Consider the following 21,615-nt stretch of genomic DNA (forward strand, 5'->3'; position numbering starts at 1 on the left):
TGCACCTTTGACTTAAGTGTAAACATATCTACTCTCGTTCCTAACACAGTAATCTGTGAATTTTTTTAACTACAAGCACTTATGCATACCACCATTGTCTGATGTTATTCCATCTGTTTTTTTTTTTTTTTTGGCGGGTCTGGGGATGAAACCCAGGGTCATTTGACCTCTGAGCTACACCCCCTGCCCTATTTTTTATTCTTTATTTTGAAACCGGGTTTCACTGAGTTACAGAGGGCCTCACTAAGTAGCTGAGGCTGTCCGTGAACCGCGATCCTCTAGTCTCAGCCTCCCAAATGCTGGGATTACAAGCGTGGGCCACCACGCCCGGGTTCCATCTGGTTTTTAAATACCTAAATGTTGTGACATCTTAAGTTTTAGTCCTAGGTCATCTTTTTTTCCTCATAGTATACTTTATAGGCATTCTTATCTATACTTAGATAAGTATATAGAAGAGTCAGGGAAGGCCAGGTATAGTAGGACACACCTGTAATCCCGGTACTTGGGAGGCTGAGACAAGGGGATCGCAGGTTTGAAGCTAGCTAGTCTCAGCAACACAGTGAGGCTCACATCAGCTTAGCAAGACCCTGCTTCCAAATAAAAAATAAAAATAGGGTTGGGGGTATAGTTTGGAGATAGAATGCCTTAGGGTTTAATCCCCAGCACCACACCAAAAAAAGAAAAAAGAAAAGAAAAGAAAGAAAAAAGAGCCAGGGATATGTCTTTTGCCCAGATTTCTCCTGTAGGTTTCCAACCTTATTGCCCACTTAGTATGATCTATGGGTGTGGTATCTGTCAGTGTCATACATCTGTCAGGAAACATGACATGTCAAATTAGGATAAGTCAAGGAGGTTTAATTTCAGGGGGGATGGATCACAGCAGAACTTTAAGAAGTAAGGCGATATCCAGGAAAACCTGAAGGAATGGTTTCTGTTACCTTGCATAGAGTAATAAAGAGACTATTTTGAGAAGATAAAGCCAGCTGGGGCATGGTAGTCCACGCTTGTAATCCCAGTACTACTTGGGAGGCTGAGACAGGAGGGGCGCAGGTTTGCAGCCAGCCTCAGCTACTTAGTGAGGCCCTCCACAACTTAGTGAGGGCCTGTTTCAAAATAAAGAATAAAAAATACGGCTGGGAGTATAGCTCAGAAGTAGAATGCCCCTGGGTTCAACTCCCAGTCCTGGGGGGAAAAAAGGACAACTAAAGACATCTCACAATGAGAAAACCAAGGGAATAATTTACTTGACTTTACTTTTTTACTTTATTTTTCTCTGATTACCTTCCAGTACTCTCCAGTAACCTCCAAGATGAGGTCACCTGTTTTTTTCAAATAAATCTATACAGTGAAGAGTTGAAAAGTAGATCTGGAGGCAGACAAAAGATATTTGGTATAGCCGGGCATGGTGGTGCACACTTGTAATCCCCATGCTTTGAAGGCTGAGACAGGAGGATCACGCAGGTTCAAAGCCAGCTGCGCTGGCTTAAGAGACCTTGTTTCCAAATAAAAAAAATATGAAAAATAGGTCTGGGAATGTAGCCCAGAGGTAGAAGGGCTTCTAGGAACCCTAGTACCACAAAATAAAATAATATAAAAACCCAAAAGATATTTGGTATAAATATCTTATTCAGATTTATTATATCTAAAACTATGAATTTTACAAGGTTTTCCTCTAAAACTTGGTCTTATGTAATGCTCCTTATCTTGGTGAATAGTACCCCCTTCTGTTGGATTATTATTATTTTTTTTTGAGGTACTGGGGATAGAATTCAGGGACATTCTACCTTCAAGCTACACCCCAGCCCTATTATTTATTCTTTATTTTGAAACAGGCTCTCACTGAGTTGCAAACAGTCTCACTAAATTGTCGAGGTGGGCCTTCATGTTCCAGCCTCCCAAGTATCAGGATTATAGGCATATAATTGTCATGCTCAACTCAGTCTTGCTATACCCCCTTTTTATATTTTGAAACAGGGTTTTGCTAAATTGCCAAGAATGGCCTTAAACCTGTTAACCGCCTGTTTTAGTCTCCCAAGTGATGGGATTATATCTGTGCACCATAATTCCTAGCTCAGTGTAATCTCATAATCTGTGATTTATTCTAATTAAATGAAGTTTCTTAATCTGTGTTTTAATGTTTATACAAGCTTTTTTTTGTACAGTATATGTCATAAGAAATTCCTACACCAAAACTTAAAATTCTGGCATTCCTCTATTGCTGCCTTTATTTGTTTGGACACCATTAGAAATCTATGAGGAAGATGATAATAGCTTGATAGATAATGTAGTAAATATTAAGACTTGGTAGTTGGCTTTCTTTAGGAAAATGCTAATTGAACACTGAGCAGTTTTTGTTGTTGTTGTTGTTGTGTTTTTATTTTTAGACACTTGGGATTGAGCCCGGGACATTCTACCTCTGAGCTAGACTCTCACTCCTTTGTTATTTATTTTATTTTGAAACAGGGTCTGAGTTACTAAGGTTCTTACTAAGTTGCTGAGGGTCTCTTGAACTTGGAATCCTCCTGTTTTAGCATCCCAAATTCAGGGATTACAGGCATGCACCACCATGCCTGTCTAGAACAGTAGCCACTCTTGAGGCTAACTGGTAAAGGGAGAGCCTATTGATTTAGGATATTCCAATATTATAGGTCTTGGAAAATTGAGTCAAAGAGCTGGTTAATTTTGGGAGGTTTTGCCTGGGTATATTTTCTCTCTGTATCATGGCCTGGAAACTCTCAAGGTAGTATTAGATTGGGACAATTATTGGACTCACCTTGTCTCATTCTCAGAGATTACTATCCTTCATTGCTTGATGTTTAGGTTCTTTAAATCCATTGTTTTATGTATTTTATCAGGCTTTTTTTTTTTTTGGTTGTTTCAAGGGAAAGAACTCCTTGTTTTATAATCTTGTCTAGAAGACACTAAATAAATTACTTTAGTCTAATTGAAGATGACTTTTAATTTACCCTCATCCATGAATGATAGTTTGCAATTCTAGTTTGACAATATGAATTCAGCACTTTAAAGATATTATTCTATTGTTTCTAGTTTATTCTGATACTATTGATAATTTGGTTTATTTGTCATTCCTATTTAATCTGTCCACTATCCATTATTCCTCTCAGGCTTATAAGATTTTCTTTTCGTTTGATGTTTTATCCAGCGTACCACCACACCCAGATTCTTTTTTTTTTTTTTTTTTTTTGCAGTACTGGGGATGGAACCCAGTAGCATTGTACCTCTAAGCTACATCCCCAGCCCTATTTTTTTTTTTTTATTTTCTATTTTGAAATAGGGTCTCACTGAGTTGCAAAGGACCTCACTAAGTAGATGAGACTATCGCAATCCTCCTGTCTCAGCCTCCCAAGTGCTGGGATTACAAGTATGTACCACCATGCCTGGCTTTCTTTTTTGCTTTTTAAAAATATTTTCTGTAATATATCTTGTTTCTAATAATTTTATTAGCTAAAATTATTTAGGTGAAGTCTTGCAGTATAGCCTTCAAGACCTCAAATTCTTGATCTCTTATGTTTTTAATTTTCTTTGTAGGATACACAATTATTCATGTTTTCATTTTATGTTATTTTGTTAGTTTGTGCTTTTAAAAAAAAAAGACTTTTACATTGTGTGTTGGTATTGAGTTTGTTCATAATATCTTTATTGTGTTTATCTTCTTTTCTGGCACTGGTTGTAAGTATATATTTTCTTGATTAATCCTGCCAGGGTGTTTTCAGCTTAGTGATGTTTTTAGAAAACTAACATTTGTGTTTGGTGATTTTCCTATTATACATTTGTTTTCTATTTCATTGATAAGCTGTCTTTTTTCTAGTTTTTTTCTTTAATAAACACATACTTTATTTTCAACTATTTTTCTTTCCTAAATACTCTTTTTTAATATATAAGTTTCTCTCAAAAATAATACTTAAGCTGTATCCCAGTGCTTTTGATTATAAGATCATTATTATTTTAAATATATGCCATTTTATCTTTTATTTCCAATTTGGCCTGTATTTTTATTTCCCACCCATAGTTATTTTTACCTAGTTCTCCTCTAATTTTATTATTTATTTATTTATTTATTTATTTGTTTGTTTTTTGGTGGTGCTGGGGGGCGTGGAACCCAGAGGCTTTCTACCTCCAGGCTATACTCCCAGACCTTTTTTTTTTTTTTAATATATATTTTATTTGGAAACAGGGTCTCACTAAGTTGCTGAGACCCTCACTAAGTAGCTGAGGCTGGCTTCGAACCTGTGTGATCCTCCTGTCTCAGCCTCCCAAGCACGGGGATTACAAGCGTGCGCCACCATGTCCGGCCTCTCCTCTAATTTTATAGTCTGTTTTTTTTAGTACCTATCCTAGAAATTTTTACATTCATTGTTAACTTGACAGAGTCTAAAATTAATCAGTGTTTTAATCTCTTTCTAATCTATGGAAAGACTCTGAAATGCTTTCAACTCTAATAATTTTCCACTCAGCTTATTTGCAGTTGTTTCATTTTAATTTCATCTTTTAAACTCTACATCTTTATTATCATATATGCCATGTCTATGTAGTTTAACCTACATATTAACTTTTTATCTCTTTTTCCATCTCTGATCTTTACTCAGAGGTCACTGTTCTTTCATTAGAAGTATATCTTTAAAGCTAGGCTTGGTGGTACACACCTGTAATCCCAGTACTTGGGAGGCTGAAACAGTAGGATTACAGGTTCAAAGCTAACCAAAGCAACTTAGGCCCTAAGCAACTTAATGAGACCCTGTTTCCACATTAAAAAAAAAAAAAAAAAAAAGGCTGGCTGGAGGTATAGCTCAAGTAGAATGCTCCTGGGTTCAATCCCTAATCCAAAAAACAAGTGTGTCTAGAATTTTCTATGGGGGGGGGGGGAGGAAAAAGAGAAAGTGGGGGAGAGAGGAAAAGAGATAGAGTGTATGTTAGGTAGTTAGTAGGATTGCACCTAGGGGCATTCCACCTCCAAGCTCTACCCCCAGCTCTTTTTATTTATTTGGCAATAGTCTTGGTAGGTTACGGAGAGTATGATGTTGCTAAGGCTATCTTTGGATCTGCCATCTTCCTGTTTCAGACTCCAAGTACTGGGATTATAGGCATGTTCCACCACACCTCGTGGTTTAGGTGGGATCTTTTAACTACAAATATTGAGTTTTTGTTTGTCTGAAAATATCTTATTTTCATATTCATTTTGAAAATATATTTTTGCCCTAAATTGACATTTATGTTGGCAGTTATTTTCTAAGTATATTAAAGATCGTATGTTGTATGGCAACTTACACTGTGGCTGTTGAGTTAGCCACAAATCTTTTTTTTCTTATTAATGACACTGATAATTGAACCCAGGGTCATTCTACCTCCCAGCTACACCCTCCCAACCCTTTTTATTCTTGCTTTGAAACAGAGTCTAAGTTGCTGAAAGTCTCATTACTTTACTGAGGCTAGCTGCAAATCTGTAATCCTTCTGTCTCAGCCTCCCAAGTACTGAGATTAGAAGCATGCACCACCGGGCCTAGTTTCTTTTTTCTTTTAATTTCTGTATTTTTTTCTAGAATAGTACATTTTTTCAAAACTGCTTTGTCTTTGTTTTAATCTTCTCTCTTTTTTCATGCTTTAATTTTTTTTTTTTTTCACCGAACATCTTTCTCTGTTCTGTAATTCCTCTTCTGGGATCAGATTCTTCTACCTGATCCTCATAGCACCTTAATTCTTTTTATGTTATGTTATCTTTGACTCTGACTCATTTCTTTTCCCTGTATTAGTAGCAGTTCCTTAGCATCTAGGTCTAAGGTGTATTCATTCCCTCAGAGATTTGATTTTTTTTTCTGTTTAAAAGTACCTGAAAATATTAGTGTGAGATCGTGTTAAGCTCATTTCTTAATGTGATGTTTTTTCTGAGCACATAGGAAATGTGAATTTGAAAAGAGATTATATTTTTTTCCCACTCACTACTTCTGTTGTACAATTTCCCTTGTAGTCCCCTAGTTGAAAATGTCTTTCAGATACAACAATCTGCTAAAAGTATGAGCTTTTGGAATCCCAGCTGTGTATGGAAAATGCCAAATTATACCAGTGTCTTATCACTCCCATTTAGTAAAAAGTAAAATTCTTCAAAATCATAAGCAGATTTTAAAAAGTTTTAGTAATGTTTAATATTTTTATATAACCAGTTGTAATTTATGTTTATACACACATGCCTGATCAGTGAAAGTTTTTTGTTGTTGTTTTTTGTTTTTTGTTTTGAGGTACTAGGAATGGAACCCAGGGGCATTCTACCTCTGAACTACACCCCCAGCCCCTGTTTATTTTGAAACAGAGTCTCACTGAGTTGCAGAGGGCCTCACTAAGTAGTACCTGAGGCTGTCCGCAAACTACAATCCTCCTGTCTCAGCCTCCCAAATACTGGGATTATAAGCATGCACCACCATGCTGGACTCTGAAAGTTTCTTTTTTATTACTTAATGGAATAAGACTGCAAAATCAGGTAACCTTTTATATCTTTAATAGCAGAGTAGTGATAGTATAAATTCTTGACCAAAAATATAAAAGGAGGTTTGTTCTATACAAGAGAAATCCTGATGGTCTTACTATGTATGTATTTATTATTGAGTACAGTCTGGTAGTATAGGAAAATAGCCACTTTTTGGCTTTTAAGAATAATATTATGAACATTCACATACAGGTTTTTAAGTGGACACATGTTTTCATTTCTCTTTGGGTAAATACCTAGAAACGCAATTCCTTGATCACATGATAAATTTATGTTTAACTTTAGAGGAAACTGTAGACTCTTTGCCAAAAGCAGCTGTGCCATTCACAGTGTATATACAAGCTTCCAGTTTCTCAACTTTTTCACCAATACTGTTATCTTTTTAATAATAGCCATCCTAGTGAATATGAAGCCGTATCCACATGATTTTGATTGTATTTCTCTAATGTACAGCAGCTTTGGATATTATTTTATATACTTTGTTTTTTTGTGGGGTTTTTTTTGTTTTTATTTTTGTTTTTGGTGTTACTGGGAGTGGAACCCAGAAGCTTTCTACCTCCAGGCTATACTGCCAGACCTATTTTATATTTTATTTGGAAAAAGGGTCTCACTAAGTTGCTGAGAGCCTCACTAAGTACTTATTTATTTATTCATTCATTCATTCATTGGTACTGGGGATTGACAGGGGCATTCTCTCTCTAGACTATACCCCTAACCTTATTTTTTTAATTAATTAATTTATTTATTTATATTTATTTGTGGTACCAGGGATTGAACCCAGGGGCTTTCTACCTCTGAGCCATACCCGCAGCCCTATTTTATGTTCTTTATTTTGAAACAAGGTCTCACTAAATTGCAGAGGGCCTCACTAGGTAGCTGAAGCTGGCCACAAACCTGTGATCTTTCTGTATCAATCTTTCAAGTACAGGGATTACAAGCATGCACCACCACTCCTGGCTTATTTTTTGTTTTTGAAACAGGGTCTGGCTAGGTTGATGAGTCTTAACAACTTGCTGATGTTGTCCTCACACCTATCATCATCCTCCTATCTCAGCCTCCCAAGTACTGGGATTACAGGCATGTGCCATCACACCTGGCTTTAATGATATTTTTTGAAGTACAGAGTTCTAGTTTTGATGATATCCAGTTTATTTCTTTGTTGGCTTGTGTTTAGGTATTGGTTGGGGGGAGGGACCTCCTGTCTCAGCCTTCTAAGTACTGGGATGACACATGTGTACCACCATGCCCAGTATAACTAGGAAGGTTTTATAGAAATACTAGTAAAGAAACTTTTAAAGAGAAAAAAACATAATCTTATATTCTGCATGTTATTTATTTTTACAGTAGTGTTGTCTTCATTATTGTATGCATATTTTCATTAGTACTATAGGTATGTACTCAGTTCTGACATTTTCTGTGTTAATACATGATTTTCATAATTTCAGTTTTTAGGTTACATAATACAATCTCTTTCCTTCCCAATTGTCATAATAGATTTTTTCTTTTCTGGTGGTTTCTTTTAATTAAGACATAGTATTTGTACATCTTTATGGGTTATTTTATAGTAATGTGATAGCATGCATACAGTGTGTAATGAACAAATTGAGATAATAAACATTTCTGCCTCTTCAAACATTAAATCATTTTTATGTGTTGGGACTTTGTACTCTTACAGTTATTTTGTAATCTATCAGATTAATGTAACCAAAGTTATACTATGCTATAGAAAACCAGAATTAATTCTTCTTCCTTTCCAGCTGTGTTTTGGTGACTATTATATAACTTTCTTTCATTCCTCACCCTCCCAACCTGACCTTTACAGTCTTTAGTGACCAAACACCATTTCACTCTGTTCTGTGAAATTGACTTTTTGGTTTCCACAAATGAGTGAGAACATATGGTATTTGTCTGGCTTACTTAATTTAACATAATGATCTCCAGTTCCATCCATGTTGTTATAAATGACAAGGTTTCATTTTTATGGCTGAATAGTATTCCATTGTATATATTTTTCTTATTTATTCATCTGTTAATAGACACCTTGGTTGATTTCATACCTTAACTAATAATATAATTTTTTATAGTTTTTTTTTGTGTGTGTGTGAGAAAACTCCATTTAACACTGAAAAAGTACATAAAGTTTTACATATATTGAATTTTTCTTAGCATAACTTTCTAGAAATGGAATTGTCCAGTCAAAAGATGTAAACATCTTTACAGGCCTTACATGAAGTAATATTACTTCTAGAAATTACTATAAAATTCCTCTGTGCTTTTGTTTAGTAAATAAAGTTGATAACACGTAAGTTCAAAAATTTTACCTTGAAGATAGTCCTCCATCAGTAAAACTCAGGGTGAAGTGATACATGTATTTCCTTATCTGGGGAAAAATTATACTTTTTATGAGACACTTCATACTGAAAATTAGAACAGTCAAATTGCCTTACTTATTGATAATAAAACCTACTTAAAATTTAGGTTTTTATTGTACTCTCTGCTTTAAGTAATAATAGTGTAATTTGTTAATATTTTTAAGGCTTCGAGAGCAGGAAAGAAAAGAAGCAGAAGAAGCTTGTCAAAAGGAAATCGAAGAATGGGAAAGAAAACTTCTAGCTCAAGCAGCTCCAACTTGTATGGAGAACATGTGGGAAATTCCAGCCATTGGGCATTTCCTTTGTTTAGCTCAACAAATTTTAAATTTGCCAGAAATAGTCTTTTATGAATTGGAACGTTGTCTTCTGATGCCTCAGTGTAATGCTTTTCTATCTAAAATAATGACTTCTCTATTAAGTCCTCCCCATCGCAGACCTACCTTACATCGAAGACCTACTTTGCCTTATAGGACTTGGGAAGCAGCACTAAGACAGAAAGTGCGGCAATGGTACACTGCTGTAGGGCAGACTGAAAATCCTGATAACTGTGCTGAAAAACTTGGGTTGTCTCCTCAGTTTTTTAAAGTTCTTGGAGAAGTTAATCCATTGGAAGAAAAACCTTTTCATGAACTACCTTTCTACCAAAAAGTATGGTTACTTAAGGGTCTTTGTGACTTTGTTTATGAAACTCAAAAAGAAGTTCAAGATGCAGTACTTGGACAGCCTATTCATGAATGCAGGGAAGTTATCCTTGGTTATGATTATTTGGAGAATGCTTATGTACATTTTCCACAGTTCTGTGGTGCAGATGTAAGAATTTATAAACAAAGACCCTTTCAAGCCCCAGAATTTCCACTTCCACCCATTAAAATACAAAGAGTACCTCGGATTAAACTGGAGAAATTGAAGTGTGACTATGTTAGTACAAGTAATGGAGAACATAGGTGTAATAGAGAAGGCCTGCCCTCTACCTTCAAGAAAGAACAAGAAATTAATTTTGATCCACCTTGCTATCCTGCTAAAATGAACTTTGATAATCATGATGTCTCTGTTGAAATGGAAGTAAAATCCAACGGTGAAATCAGAATTCACAGGCCCTGCGATATTAAAAAAGCTAATTGTTGTAAAGAAAATTTGGAGAAACCAGGAAGTCCAGGGGAAGTTACTGGCTTTGGAGAACCACTCAGTCCAGGTGAAATAAGATTTATAGAAAATCGGGAAAAATATGGTGAAGCTTCCAGAATAAAGATTGAACCCGGTCCATTAAAAGAAAATGGTCTAAAATCTTGCCAAGTTCATATAAATGGAAGTCATATTGATCATCCAGAAATTAACTGCCACAAAGTTGTAAGGGATATTCTACTAGAGCAGTCCCTGCAGAGCCACAAGAAACTCAAACTAACCAAAATGAGGGCAAAAAAGAAGAAAAAGAAAAAGAAGAAATTGAAAGATGTTTTGAATGAAAATTTACAGAGAAAACGTGAAAGTCTTCATTCTCTTGCATTTAAGTCTTACAAACCTGAGATCCAGAATAAGTTATTGATCATCAAAAAGAAAGCAAAACATAAGAAGCACAAATCTGGTAAGAATAACATTTAAATATAATTTACATTGTTTTTTAATTATGCATAATGGAAGCTCTGATTGACAGTGAAATACACATTTGTTTATCTGTGTCCATGCGTATAAGGATCAAGTTTTATTTCCTGTGATTTAGAAAGCCTAGAACAGGAGATGATTTTTATATACTAACAGAAAAATGTTGTATTTTGACTTTAATTCTCAGTTAAACATGTTTGGACATTGTATTTTTACAAGTCTCCCCACCAGTTTTTCGTTATGTGATACTATCACTAATGGTAATTTTCCCCCCTAGGCTAAAGGCAATACAAATATAATAAAAAATGCATTGATATCAGAAGATATCGTTCCCAGGACTCAAGTCTGTAACAACTGAGTCCTTAAACCAGGATACTCAGATTATCTTTTTGGGTCTCAGTTTATCTCCCATATCGTTTATCTTTTCACACTGTGTTTTCAGTATATATTTTCATATGTAAAGAAAATGTGAAATATAAGAAAGAAGTTGCATCAACTAATAAGACATGAATCATATGTCTATGAAAGTCTAAGTTTGTCTTTCACCAAATTTAAATATCCTAGCCAGGCGGGGTGGCACACTCTTGTAATCCAAGCATACGGGAAGCTGAGACAGGAGGATCGCAGGTAGCCTCAGCTACTTAGTGAGGCCCTCCGCAACTTAGTGAGACCCTGTTTCAACATAAAGAATAAAAAATAGGGCAGGGGGTGTAGCTCGGAGGTCAATTGCCCCTGAGTTCCATCCCCAGACCCGCAAAAAAAAAAAAAAAAAAAAAAAAAAAAAAAAAAACCCTATGTATTTGCTACCAGTATATTTAAAAAACAGAAATTAAAAGCCAGGTGTGGTGGTGCACGCTTGTAATCCCCGCGCTTGGGAAGTGGAGACAGGAGGATCGCTCTGGTTCAAAGCCAGCCTCGCTGGCCTAAGAGACCCTGTTTCCAAATAAAAATATTAAAAAAAAAAAAATAGATGTCTGGGAGTATAGTGCGGAGGGTTTCCAGGAACCCCAGCACCACCAAAAAAAAAAAAAAAAAAAAAAAAAAAAAATTAAGTCTTCAGTAGTTTGTGCTCTTATTTTTAACTATTCAGATGCTTTTGTTTTTTTTCTGTTTTTTTTTAAATCAGTTTATCTTATTTAACATAAAAATAGGTGAGATAAAAGTATATGACCAACTTATTAACCCTTTTATAAAAAGTTGTTTGATTGGAGAAAAAGTTAGAGGTATTTACCAAAATGAGTTGCAGTATTTATAGATTTTAGTATTTTATTCTTACCCATGCAAGCTTTTGTTTGGCTAATATAGTTAGTATAATACTTTAGTTACTTAAATAGAATTCAGTATGTCTTAAAACATGTGGATAATGAGTAGTGGTAAAGTAGTAGTATGAAATTTACCACCCAGGTTGCTCCTGTGTTCAATCCCCAGCACCACAAAAAAAAAAAAAAAAAAAAAAATTACTACCCAAAACAGACTTAATTTGTTGCACTGAAAGTTTCAAGGTGGTTTAAGTGGTTTACACTGAGCCACGTGATAAAAAGTTCTAGTTTTCAAAAAGTATCTTTCAGAAATAAGCCTTTTAAATTACAAAGCAATCTAATAGACTTTTTATAAATATAGTTTGATGGATTTTACAAGTTCAAAATGTTGGTCTTTAATACATTAAAACATAAAAGCATGGAATATTTCATTCTCCATTATATAATATTACTTTATTATTGTCACCTAAATAAGACCTCTTATTTATCATGCTACTATTCATGTATTCAAGAACAATTACAATTTATGGTAGTTTACATATACATATCGTAGTAATAAAAACAGTGCTAGGAAGAATATATATTTAGCAGGTAAGGCGTTGTTACTTTTTTTTTTTTTTCTTTTTGGTACTGAGAATTGAACCAAAGGCCATTCTATCTCTGAGCTACACCTCCAGCCCTATTTTATTTTCTATTTTGAGAAATAAGTTCCTGAGGGCTCCCCTAAATTTCTGAGCCCGACTTTGAATATGTGATTCTCCTGTCTCAGCCTGCCAAGTACTGGGGTTACAGGCGTGTGCCACGACACCTGGCTTGTTACATCTTTTAGGGCTTTTCATGTCCAGTTATAGACAAGTGAATGAAAATACTCAGAAGACAAATTTAACAAGCACTTGTATATCTTCCCTGAACCTGTTTAGTTTGGGAGAGAAGGCTTAAATGCATAAAGTGGAAGAAAATAATGCACTTGGCTATATTTCTCATTTTATCCTCAGAGCAAATTCTAGAAAGTCAAAATTTCAGTTCCTAAAATGTTAGGATCTGGCAGATATGTTTTCTCTCTTGTACTAGTACTGGGTGAGCATAGGCTAATTCTCTTTTCTCATTAGATATTAAATGCCGTACTGGTGTAACAGTGTTAAATAAAGTGTTAATAATAACAACGACAAAACATTTGTTTTATATAATTTTCAGGCCTCTTGTCTTTCTGAAGGGTTACCCAATACTCCTTAATTAGTTGTTGAGACATCCTGGCCTTTTATAGTCAGTTTGGAGCATATTCTAATCCACTGTCACCTTTCTTACACTTTTTAAAAGTGAACTCCATGGTCATAGGTTTAAAAATATGTTCCTCTAACAGATTCACATTGCAATTAATACAGGTTCACAATGCATATGGAGAAAATCATACCAGATTTGTTTTGAAATTCAGAAATTTTCAGATTTTAGAAAGGGATTGTGATATATATAATATATAAAGTAATATCCCCAGTAGGGCTTCAGATGCCCTGTAATCAAACACATAATTTCCACAGGAGAGTATATGGGTAATTAGACTAAATGAAATGAAGATGAAAGAAGATATAAAAAGACCTCATAATTCAGGACAGATTTTGTTACCATAGAAATGAGTTTTAGCCAGGCGTGGTGGCGCACACTTGTAATCCCAGCATTCGGGAGGCTGAGACTGGAGGATCACAGTTCACAGAGTTCACAGACAGCCTCAGCTACTTAGTGAGGCCCTCTGCAACTCAGTGAGACCCTGTTTCAAAATAAAAAGAATAAAAAAATAGGGCAGGGGGTGTAGCTTGGAGGTCGAATGCCCCTGGGTTCCATCCCCAGACCCGCAAAAAAAAAAAAAAAAAAAGAAATGAATTTTAAGCTGGACGCAGTGATACACGCATGTAATCTCAGTACTGGGAGGCCAAAACAGGAGAACCACAGGTTTGAGGACAGCTTCATCAAGTAGTGAGACTAATCAACCTAGTGAGACCCTATTTCAAAAACAAAAATAAAATAGGACTGGGGCTTTAGCTCGGAGATAGAATGCCTCTGGATTCAATCCCCAGTACCACAATAAATAAATAAATAAACAAATAAGTTTTAAGATTTTTGTTTTCAGAACATTTTATACATCATAATTGTGGATAAGGGATGTGGAACCTATATGTTAAAGATTCTGGAAAGTCCTGAAGAAAACTGTTCAGTTTTGTCTAATCTAGTATTTTTTTTTTCAAGTTTTAACACAGAACTTTTTTTTCTAAGTAATTACAAATAGCTCAGGTATTCTGTGCCCCACATGCGCGCGCGTGTGTGTGTGTGTGTGTGTGTGTGTGTGTGTGTGTGTGTGTGTGTGTTTTATTTAGGATTGAACCCAGGGGCATTCTACCTCTAGCTACACTCCCAGCCCTATCTATTATTTATTTATACTTATTTTGAAATAGGGTCTCACCAAGTTGTGGAAGGCTTCACTACAAGTTGCTGAGGCTAGCTACGAACCTGAGATCCTCTTTTCTCAGCCTCCCAAATACTGGGATTACAGGTGTGTGCCACCATGCCCGGCTCCCATGTAGTCTGTAGAATATATTTTGTAATAAACAGTGTGATCCAGGACTGATGTATTCTTAAGAGTGTATTGAATTCCTCATGGGCTCCTTCGGGTCCATTTTATGTTGATTAGTGCAGGCTTTAATTTTTGGTAGTATCTATAAATTTAGTAAGCCTTCTTATTGCGATGGGGAGATTTTTAACAGAAGATACAAAGCCAACTTAGTTTAAAATGATTTAATGGTTTTTTGCAGTCTGAGGCAGTTTTGCAACTTTTAAGCATTTTATTGATTTTTCCAAATTGGGTTTTCTTTCTGCTTTTAAATTTTTGAATTCATTTTCAGTCAGCTAGGCCTATTATTTACTCTTGGAAACAGAATAAATAAAAACCAAACCATTGGAATACTGTCCATCGTCTCATGTTCTGTCTTATATGATTTATTCAGTACATGGAATAAAATAAATATCTGGTGACTAGAAATTTTTCCTTGGTGACATACCTATTTCCAAAATTTACAAACTTTCGAAAACTTTGTCCTTTAAGCAGAGCTAACAAGATTAACTGCGAACAAATTAGAAATTACTTTTTTTTTTTTTTTTCTGTACTCAGGCATTCTATCTCCAAGCTACACTCCTACTCCTTTTTTTTTTTTTTTTTTTTTTTTTTTTTTTTTTTATGGTACTGAGGGTGGAACCCAGAGGCTTCCTACCTCCAGGCTATACTCCCAGACCTATTTTATATTTTTATTTGGAAACAGGGTCTCACTAAGTTGCTGAGAGCCTCACTAAGTAGCTGAGGCTGGCTTCGAACCTGTGCGATCCTCCTGTCTCAGCCTCCCAAGCGCGGGGATTACAAGCGTGCGCCACCACGCCTGGCTCCTAGTACTATTTTTTATTCTTTATTTTGAAACAGGGTCTCACTAAATTATGAAGGGCCTCAGAAAGTAGCTGAGGCTGGGTGCGAACCTGTGATCCTCCTGTCTCAGACTCTCAAGTACTAGGATTACCATGTACCATCATGACTGGCTAGAAGTTACTTCCTAAGAGGAAAAACAATTCAAAATATAAACAATTCAACAAACCAAATGTTCAAATTCTTTGGTTCTTTTTTTTTTTTTTTCATGTATGTTAGCAGGTATAATGTATTTCTTTCTTGAGTTAAAAAGAAAAAGAACAGTCCTTCCCACATCACCTAATAAATGCTCATTTTTAAATCACTTTCTGTGGAACCCTCCCATTGTCTTTCTGACTAAAATTTTTTTTTGTATATAGTTATAGCACTTCTTTCTTCATAATAATTATTAAAGTTATACATAATATTCATTCTCCTTTATAATATTTATTATAGTTGTATTTCTAGATTATTTTGATGATTATAACCCCTCTCTGTTCTGTAATGTTCTTGAAGTCAGAGGATTATTTCTGACTTTGCTTCCCTAGCACATAGTTTAGCAAGTGACACATTATATAGGAATCTATTGAATACATAAATAAATAAACATATATAGCTGGATGTCCTGGCGCACACCTATAATCCCAGTGTTTGATAAACTGAGACCAAAGGATCTCAGGTTCACAGCCAGCCTTGGCTACCTAGTGAGACCCTGTTTCAAGTGAATAAAAAATAGGGCAGGGTGATAGCTCAGAGGTAGAACGCCCCTGGGTTCCATCCCCAGTACCACAATAAATAAATAAACAAACAAACAAACAAACTGAATAGAGCTGGGCGTGGTAGCACATGCTGTAGCCCAGTACTTGGGAGGCTGAGACAGGAGGATCGAGGACTCTGGGCCAGCCTCAATTACTTACTGAGGCTTTTTGCAACTTAGTGAGACTCTGCTTAAAAATAAAGAATAAAAAATAGGGTTGGAGGTATATCTTGGAGATAAGAGTACCACAAAAAATAAAATAAAAAATAAAATGGCTGCATAGGATTCTATTCTATTTATAATTCATTGAACCAACCTCTTTTAGTGGATATTTTGGTTATTTTCAATAATATATTATTAAAATTGAAAAGAGCAGTTAGTAGAGCTAGATTAATTAGGAACTTTTTAAATTAGAGGACTTTTATAAAATCCAAAAATTAGACAAAAGTTATTAAAGATAAATTTATATAGATAAAAGGTTTATGATATTAAGATATTCATTTCAGCCATCTTAGTTTGGAGGGTTTTCCCCTCTCAAATAGTCATTTTCAACCAGATCATCTTATAGTACTTCTAAACTGATTAGAATGGCAGGTTGTCTTTGTTCCCTCACAGGTTAAGGAACTGAGGTTCAAAAATGCTAAATAGCTTTTTTTATTTTTTTTTTTCAGTACTGGGGATTGAACCCATAGCATTCTATTGTGAAGTTACACTCCCAGCCCTATAGTTTATTCTTTATTTTGAAACAGGGTCTCACTAAGTTGTGGAGGGCCTCATTAAGTAGCTGAGACTGGCCTCGAACTTGTGATCCTCCTGTCAGCCTCCCAAATACTAGGATTACAAGGGTGCACTACCACATCCTTCTCCCTTTTTCAATTTTATAATTCTTAAGTATAGATACAGATAGCATAATAAAAGGTCAAGAAGAAGAAAAATTAGCATATGTTATGGTAGCTGGGAAGGTTTTGCAAGGATGTTTAAAGAATAATGGGAATTGGATAGATGAAAAATGGTTAATAACATGAACAGAGCATAGAGGTATAATTAACCAAGATCTTCCTGAAAAACTTAGCAAAATAAAAAGACTTTCATGGAAAAAACTTGAAATTTTAAAAGCTGTTTTGAGTGCTGAGAGTATGCCTTATTTTTTTTTCTTTTCCCTTGAGTGATATCTTTCTAGGCACTATTTAAAATAATTTGGTCAGGATCCCAATGCATGTAAATAAGCTTGACATAAGAAATATCAGATGTGTAAAAAGCAATGAGTGCTTTATAAAATAACTGAGAAAATAACCTAATTAATAATACTTGTGAAAAGTTTGTACAGCTCTATATTGATAGCACTAAAAATCTACCAGTGTCTTTATGGAAAAATTTTCAGAATACTTTCTGGAGATCCCAAGATATGAGAGTGAAAGAATTAACTATACTCTATGTCCTATTTTTCAGTGCCTTCCATTTTTCCCTCAAAACCTAATAATTAATACAATGCTTACTTTGTGCCAAGCACTGTTCTATGTCTTTATGCATATTATCTCATTCCATCTTTAAAAACTTCAAAGAGTAATGCTACTATTCTTTTTGGTTTGTAGATACTTACATATAAATTGATGTATAGAAAGATTTATTGTCCAAGGTCACTTAACTAGTCAGTGGCAGGATTGGGAGATCTCAGGAGATAATTAGGATACCTTTAAGGAGCTATGGAAAAGCCAACCATAGTGACACATACCTATAATCCCAGTACTTGGGCAGCTGAGACAGGAGGATCAGATGTTTGAGACTAGCCTTGGCAACCTAGCAAGACATTGTTTTAAAACAGAAAATAAAATAGGGCTAGTGGTATATCTCAGAGGTAGAATGCCCCTGGACTTGATCTCTAATACCAAAAAAAAATTTTTAAAAAAGATAAAAAGAAGCTTATGGGGCATGAATGAAGAGATAGAAAATAAGTAAGAAGAAGAAACTTAAATCCAGACAAGAAATGACGATAAGATTTTTCTTTCACATTAAGAGGAGAAAATTCCATGTTAAGAGAGATTAAATAAATAGCAGAATTTGGCATATGATTCTGTATTCTAATTGAAAGTAAAAAATGTTCAGGAAGTAGAACATTATGTGATAGGTTAAATAATTGCCAAAATGATAAAAATTTTGTTCATAGGCAAGAGGATAAAAAGGAAATAAACTTTAATTAAAATCAAATTACTTAGAGAATATTCCAGAAACTTCAATAGAATATAAATGTTAGCTCAATGAATGCTCATTTAGTAAATAAGAGTCAAATTTTGGCTTCAGTTCTGTGATTTCATATTGCAGGTACTTTTCAGTTTCACTATTCAATAATACAAATGTGCTGGACTTAGGGATGCCTACCTATAATCCCTATACTTGGGAGGACAGAACAGAAGGATTGTAGATTTGAGGCAAACCTCAGCAACTTAGCAAGACCCTGTTTCAAAAAAAGGTGGAGGGTTGCCGGGCGTGGTGGCGCACGCTTGTAATCCCCGCGCTTGGGAGGCAGAGACAGGAGGATCACGCAGGTTCGAAGCCAGGCGCGCGCTGGCTTAGGAGACCCTGTTTCCAAATAAAAATGTAAAAATAGGTCTGGGAGTGTAGCCCAGAGGTAGAAGGGCTTCCAGGAACCCCAGTACCACCAAAAATAAAAATAAAAAAAGGTGGAGGGTGCTGGGCTGTAGGTTGGAGGTAGAATGCCCCTGGGTTCAGTCCCCACTACAAAATAATTATAGTAACAATAATAATGATACAAATGTTCTAGTACTTGGGAAGCTGAGACAGGAGGATCACAGGTTCACAACCAGCCTCAGCAACTTACAGCAAGGCCTTCTGCAACTTAGACCCTGTTTTAAAAAAAAAAAAATAGGACTGAGGGTATAGCTCAGAGGAAGAATGCCCCCAAGTTCAATCCCCAACACCATGCACACACATAAAAATAATAATAATACAAATACCCTTGGGTTTTTACTTTTAACAGAATGTCTTTTGTCTACTCATTTATTAATATCTGTAAAATGAAGACACTAAGAGAGTAGTGAATATATTGGGATAATTTTTAAATATGGAAGGGCTAAATACAGAAAAGCATAGAATTGGAAGTCTTTGAGTAGCCCAGTGGACTAAAGGAGTGAAGATAGATAAGGGAGACCAGATGGAGAATGGGGATAAAGATGAGGAATGAGAAACAGAAGAAAGAAGAGTTGAAATGAGGATGTATCTTCATTTCTCTAGTAAAAAGTACATTTATCAGAACCTAAAAGACTAGGGTTTTATGCCTGTTACAGTATAAAGTATATTTTTAGCTATAATTTCCCCCACCAGGTTAGGCACAATTTACCTAAACTGTTCTAAGCATGTTTTAGAAAGTTGTATTAGGTGTGCTTTTAAAGTTTATTATTAACATTATTGTCTGTTTTGCAGTGCTGGGGCTCAAATCCAGGGCCTCAAGCATGATATGTAAGAGCTACATCCTCAGTCCCTTAATTATTAAGGTTTTTGTATGCATTTTCTAAGTACAAATTGATACTTTTTACATATCAGTGTTTTAAGCTCAAGAATAGTATGGGACTAAAACCTCACACCATTCTTGAAATTCTGTTGTTGTGTGTAATATATATATATATATATATATATATATATATATATATATATATATATATATATATTAGTACTGGGATTCCTGGAAACCCTTCTACCTCCCGGCTACACTCCCAGACCTATTTTTTATATTTTTATTTGGAAATGGTCTCTTAAGCCAGTGAGGCTGGCTTCAAACCTGCGCGATCCTCCTGTCTCCGCCTCCCAAGCACGGGGATTACAAGTGTGCGCCACCACGCCCAGCGAAATTCTGTGTATATTTTACCTCTAATATCAGCTAATCCTTCCTTGGTCTGTGAGTTATATTCTATTTTATAGGGCTAAATGTTTTAGGACAGCAGGACTCAAAAGGGCCGGGGTAGCCAGGTGTGCCTATAGTCCCAGTACTTGAGAGACTGAGACAGGATGATTGCAGGATTTGAGGACAGCCTCAGCAATGCAGCAAAACTCAGCAAGTTAGTGAGATTCTGTCTCAAAAGAAAAAAGGGCTGGTGATGTAGCTCAGAGATAGGATGCCCCTGGGTTCAATCTCTAGTGAGAGGGACACACACACACACACCCACCACCACCACAACCACCACCACCACCAGCCAGGGTATAATCAAGGAAAGCCCACTGGGGGGCAGTATGTAACTTTCTTGGTATAAATCTTGTTCTGAAACAAAAACAAGTTACCAAATAAAGGCTGTGTGATTTTATAGTATTCCATGCTCCATTTAAAAAATAGTATTTTTAAAATAATTTTTTTTTTTTTTTGGTGGTACTGGGAAGCCCTTCTATCTCCGGGCTACACTCCCAGACCTATTTTTACATTTTTATTTGGAAACAGGGTCTCCTAAGCCAGCGCGCGCGGCTAGCTTCGAACCTGCGTGATCCTCCTGTCTCTGCCTCCCAAGCGCGGGGATTACAAGCGTGCGCCACCACGCCCAGCTTTAAAATAATTTTTTAAGTGTGGTAGCGCACGCTTGTAATCCCCGCGCTTGGGAGGCTGAGACAGGAGGATCATACAGGTTCGAAGTCAGCCTCAGCTACTTAGTGAGGCTCTCAGCAACTTAGTGAGACCCTGTTTCTAATAAAATATAAAATAGGTCTAGGAGTATAGCCCGGAGGTAGAAAGCCTCTGGGTTCCACCTCCAGTACCACCAAAAAAATGAATGAATGAATAAATGAATAAATATAGTATTTGATAAAAAGTAAGTGCTGATTTTTACAAAAATATACAGGAGGATTTGTATTCATTTTTTTTCTTTTTGAGACTAATTCTAAAGATATTATGTAATGTGGAATATGTAGCTATTCTAACCCTAACCAAAAGGAAATCTCTAAAGTCAGCAGATTACATCCTGCAAAAAGTTTAAAAGAATATACTATATTGCCATCATAAAACACAGCTTTGAAGTGAGACAGATCTAGTTTCAAATACATGCTCCAGTACATATAAGCCCTACAGGTCCTTCATTAATTTACCTGTATATAGTATGCTAAGCAGTGAAAAATAAGATATAATACCTGACCTGCTATATTGTTCTAGAGATTAATTAGAATAGAAAATGAATGGAATCTAATGTATATAGAGCCTGGCACAAGGTAGAAATCAGTCAAGAAATGATAATGATTTTTTTGAAGTCGAACTACATAGAGGAAGGAATTTGGGCTTTGGAGTTAATTACTGGCTGTGATGCTTACTCTATGACACTTTAGTAAGTTAATCTTTTGAGTTTTTAATTATCCCATATTAAAACATGGTGTATTGCCTACTTCGGAGAGTTCTTTTTGATAAATAAATGAGATAATTTATAGAAATCATTTTACTAAGTACCTGGCACATAGTAGGCTTTCAATAAATGTTAGTCTTCCTTCAACCATGATTAGCTACATCATGTTGTAAAACTCTTTGGTAAATAATATAAATTATTTAATCATTGTTAGCTTTGTCCTCACTATAAAATGGACATAAATGGATGCATACAGTTGTAAATAATTACCTCCCTCTTAGGTGGATTCTTGTATTTAAGTATCACTCCTCAAAACTTATGTGCCAAAGCCAGGTGTGGTGGCGCACACTTGTAATCCCAGCC

The 21,615-nt window shown here is 35.6% G+C and overlaps 1 protein-coding gene across 1 annotated transcript in view; it reads left to right on the forward strand.

The window, feature by feature from the left end:
* BRD10 (bromodomain containing 10) overlaps nt 1–21,615 on the forward strand; it is a gene marked incomplete at both ends in the record, with an annotated part of 92,249 nt that overhangs the window by 29,008 nt on the left and 41,626 nt on the right. Inside the window, one exon of the mRNA XM_080709565.1 lies at nt 9,033–10,450. Within this exon, the coding sequence (XP_080565691.1) occupies nt 9,033–10,450 (1,418 nt within the window). The remainder of the gene's footprint in view (nt 1–9,032; nt 10,451–21,615) is intronic.

The sequence above is a fragment of the Muscardinus avellanarius genome, assembly GCF_963383645.1.
Source record: "Muscardinus avellanarius genome assembly, chromosome: 13".
Classification (NCBI taxonomy): Eukaryota; Metazoa; Chordata; class Mammalia; order Rodentia; family Gliridae; genus Muscardinus; species Muscardinus avellanarius.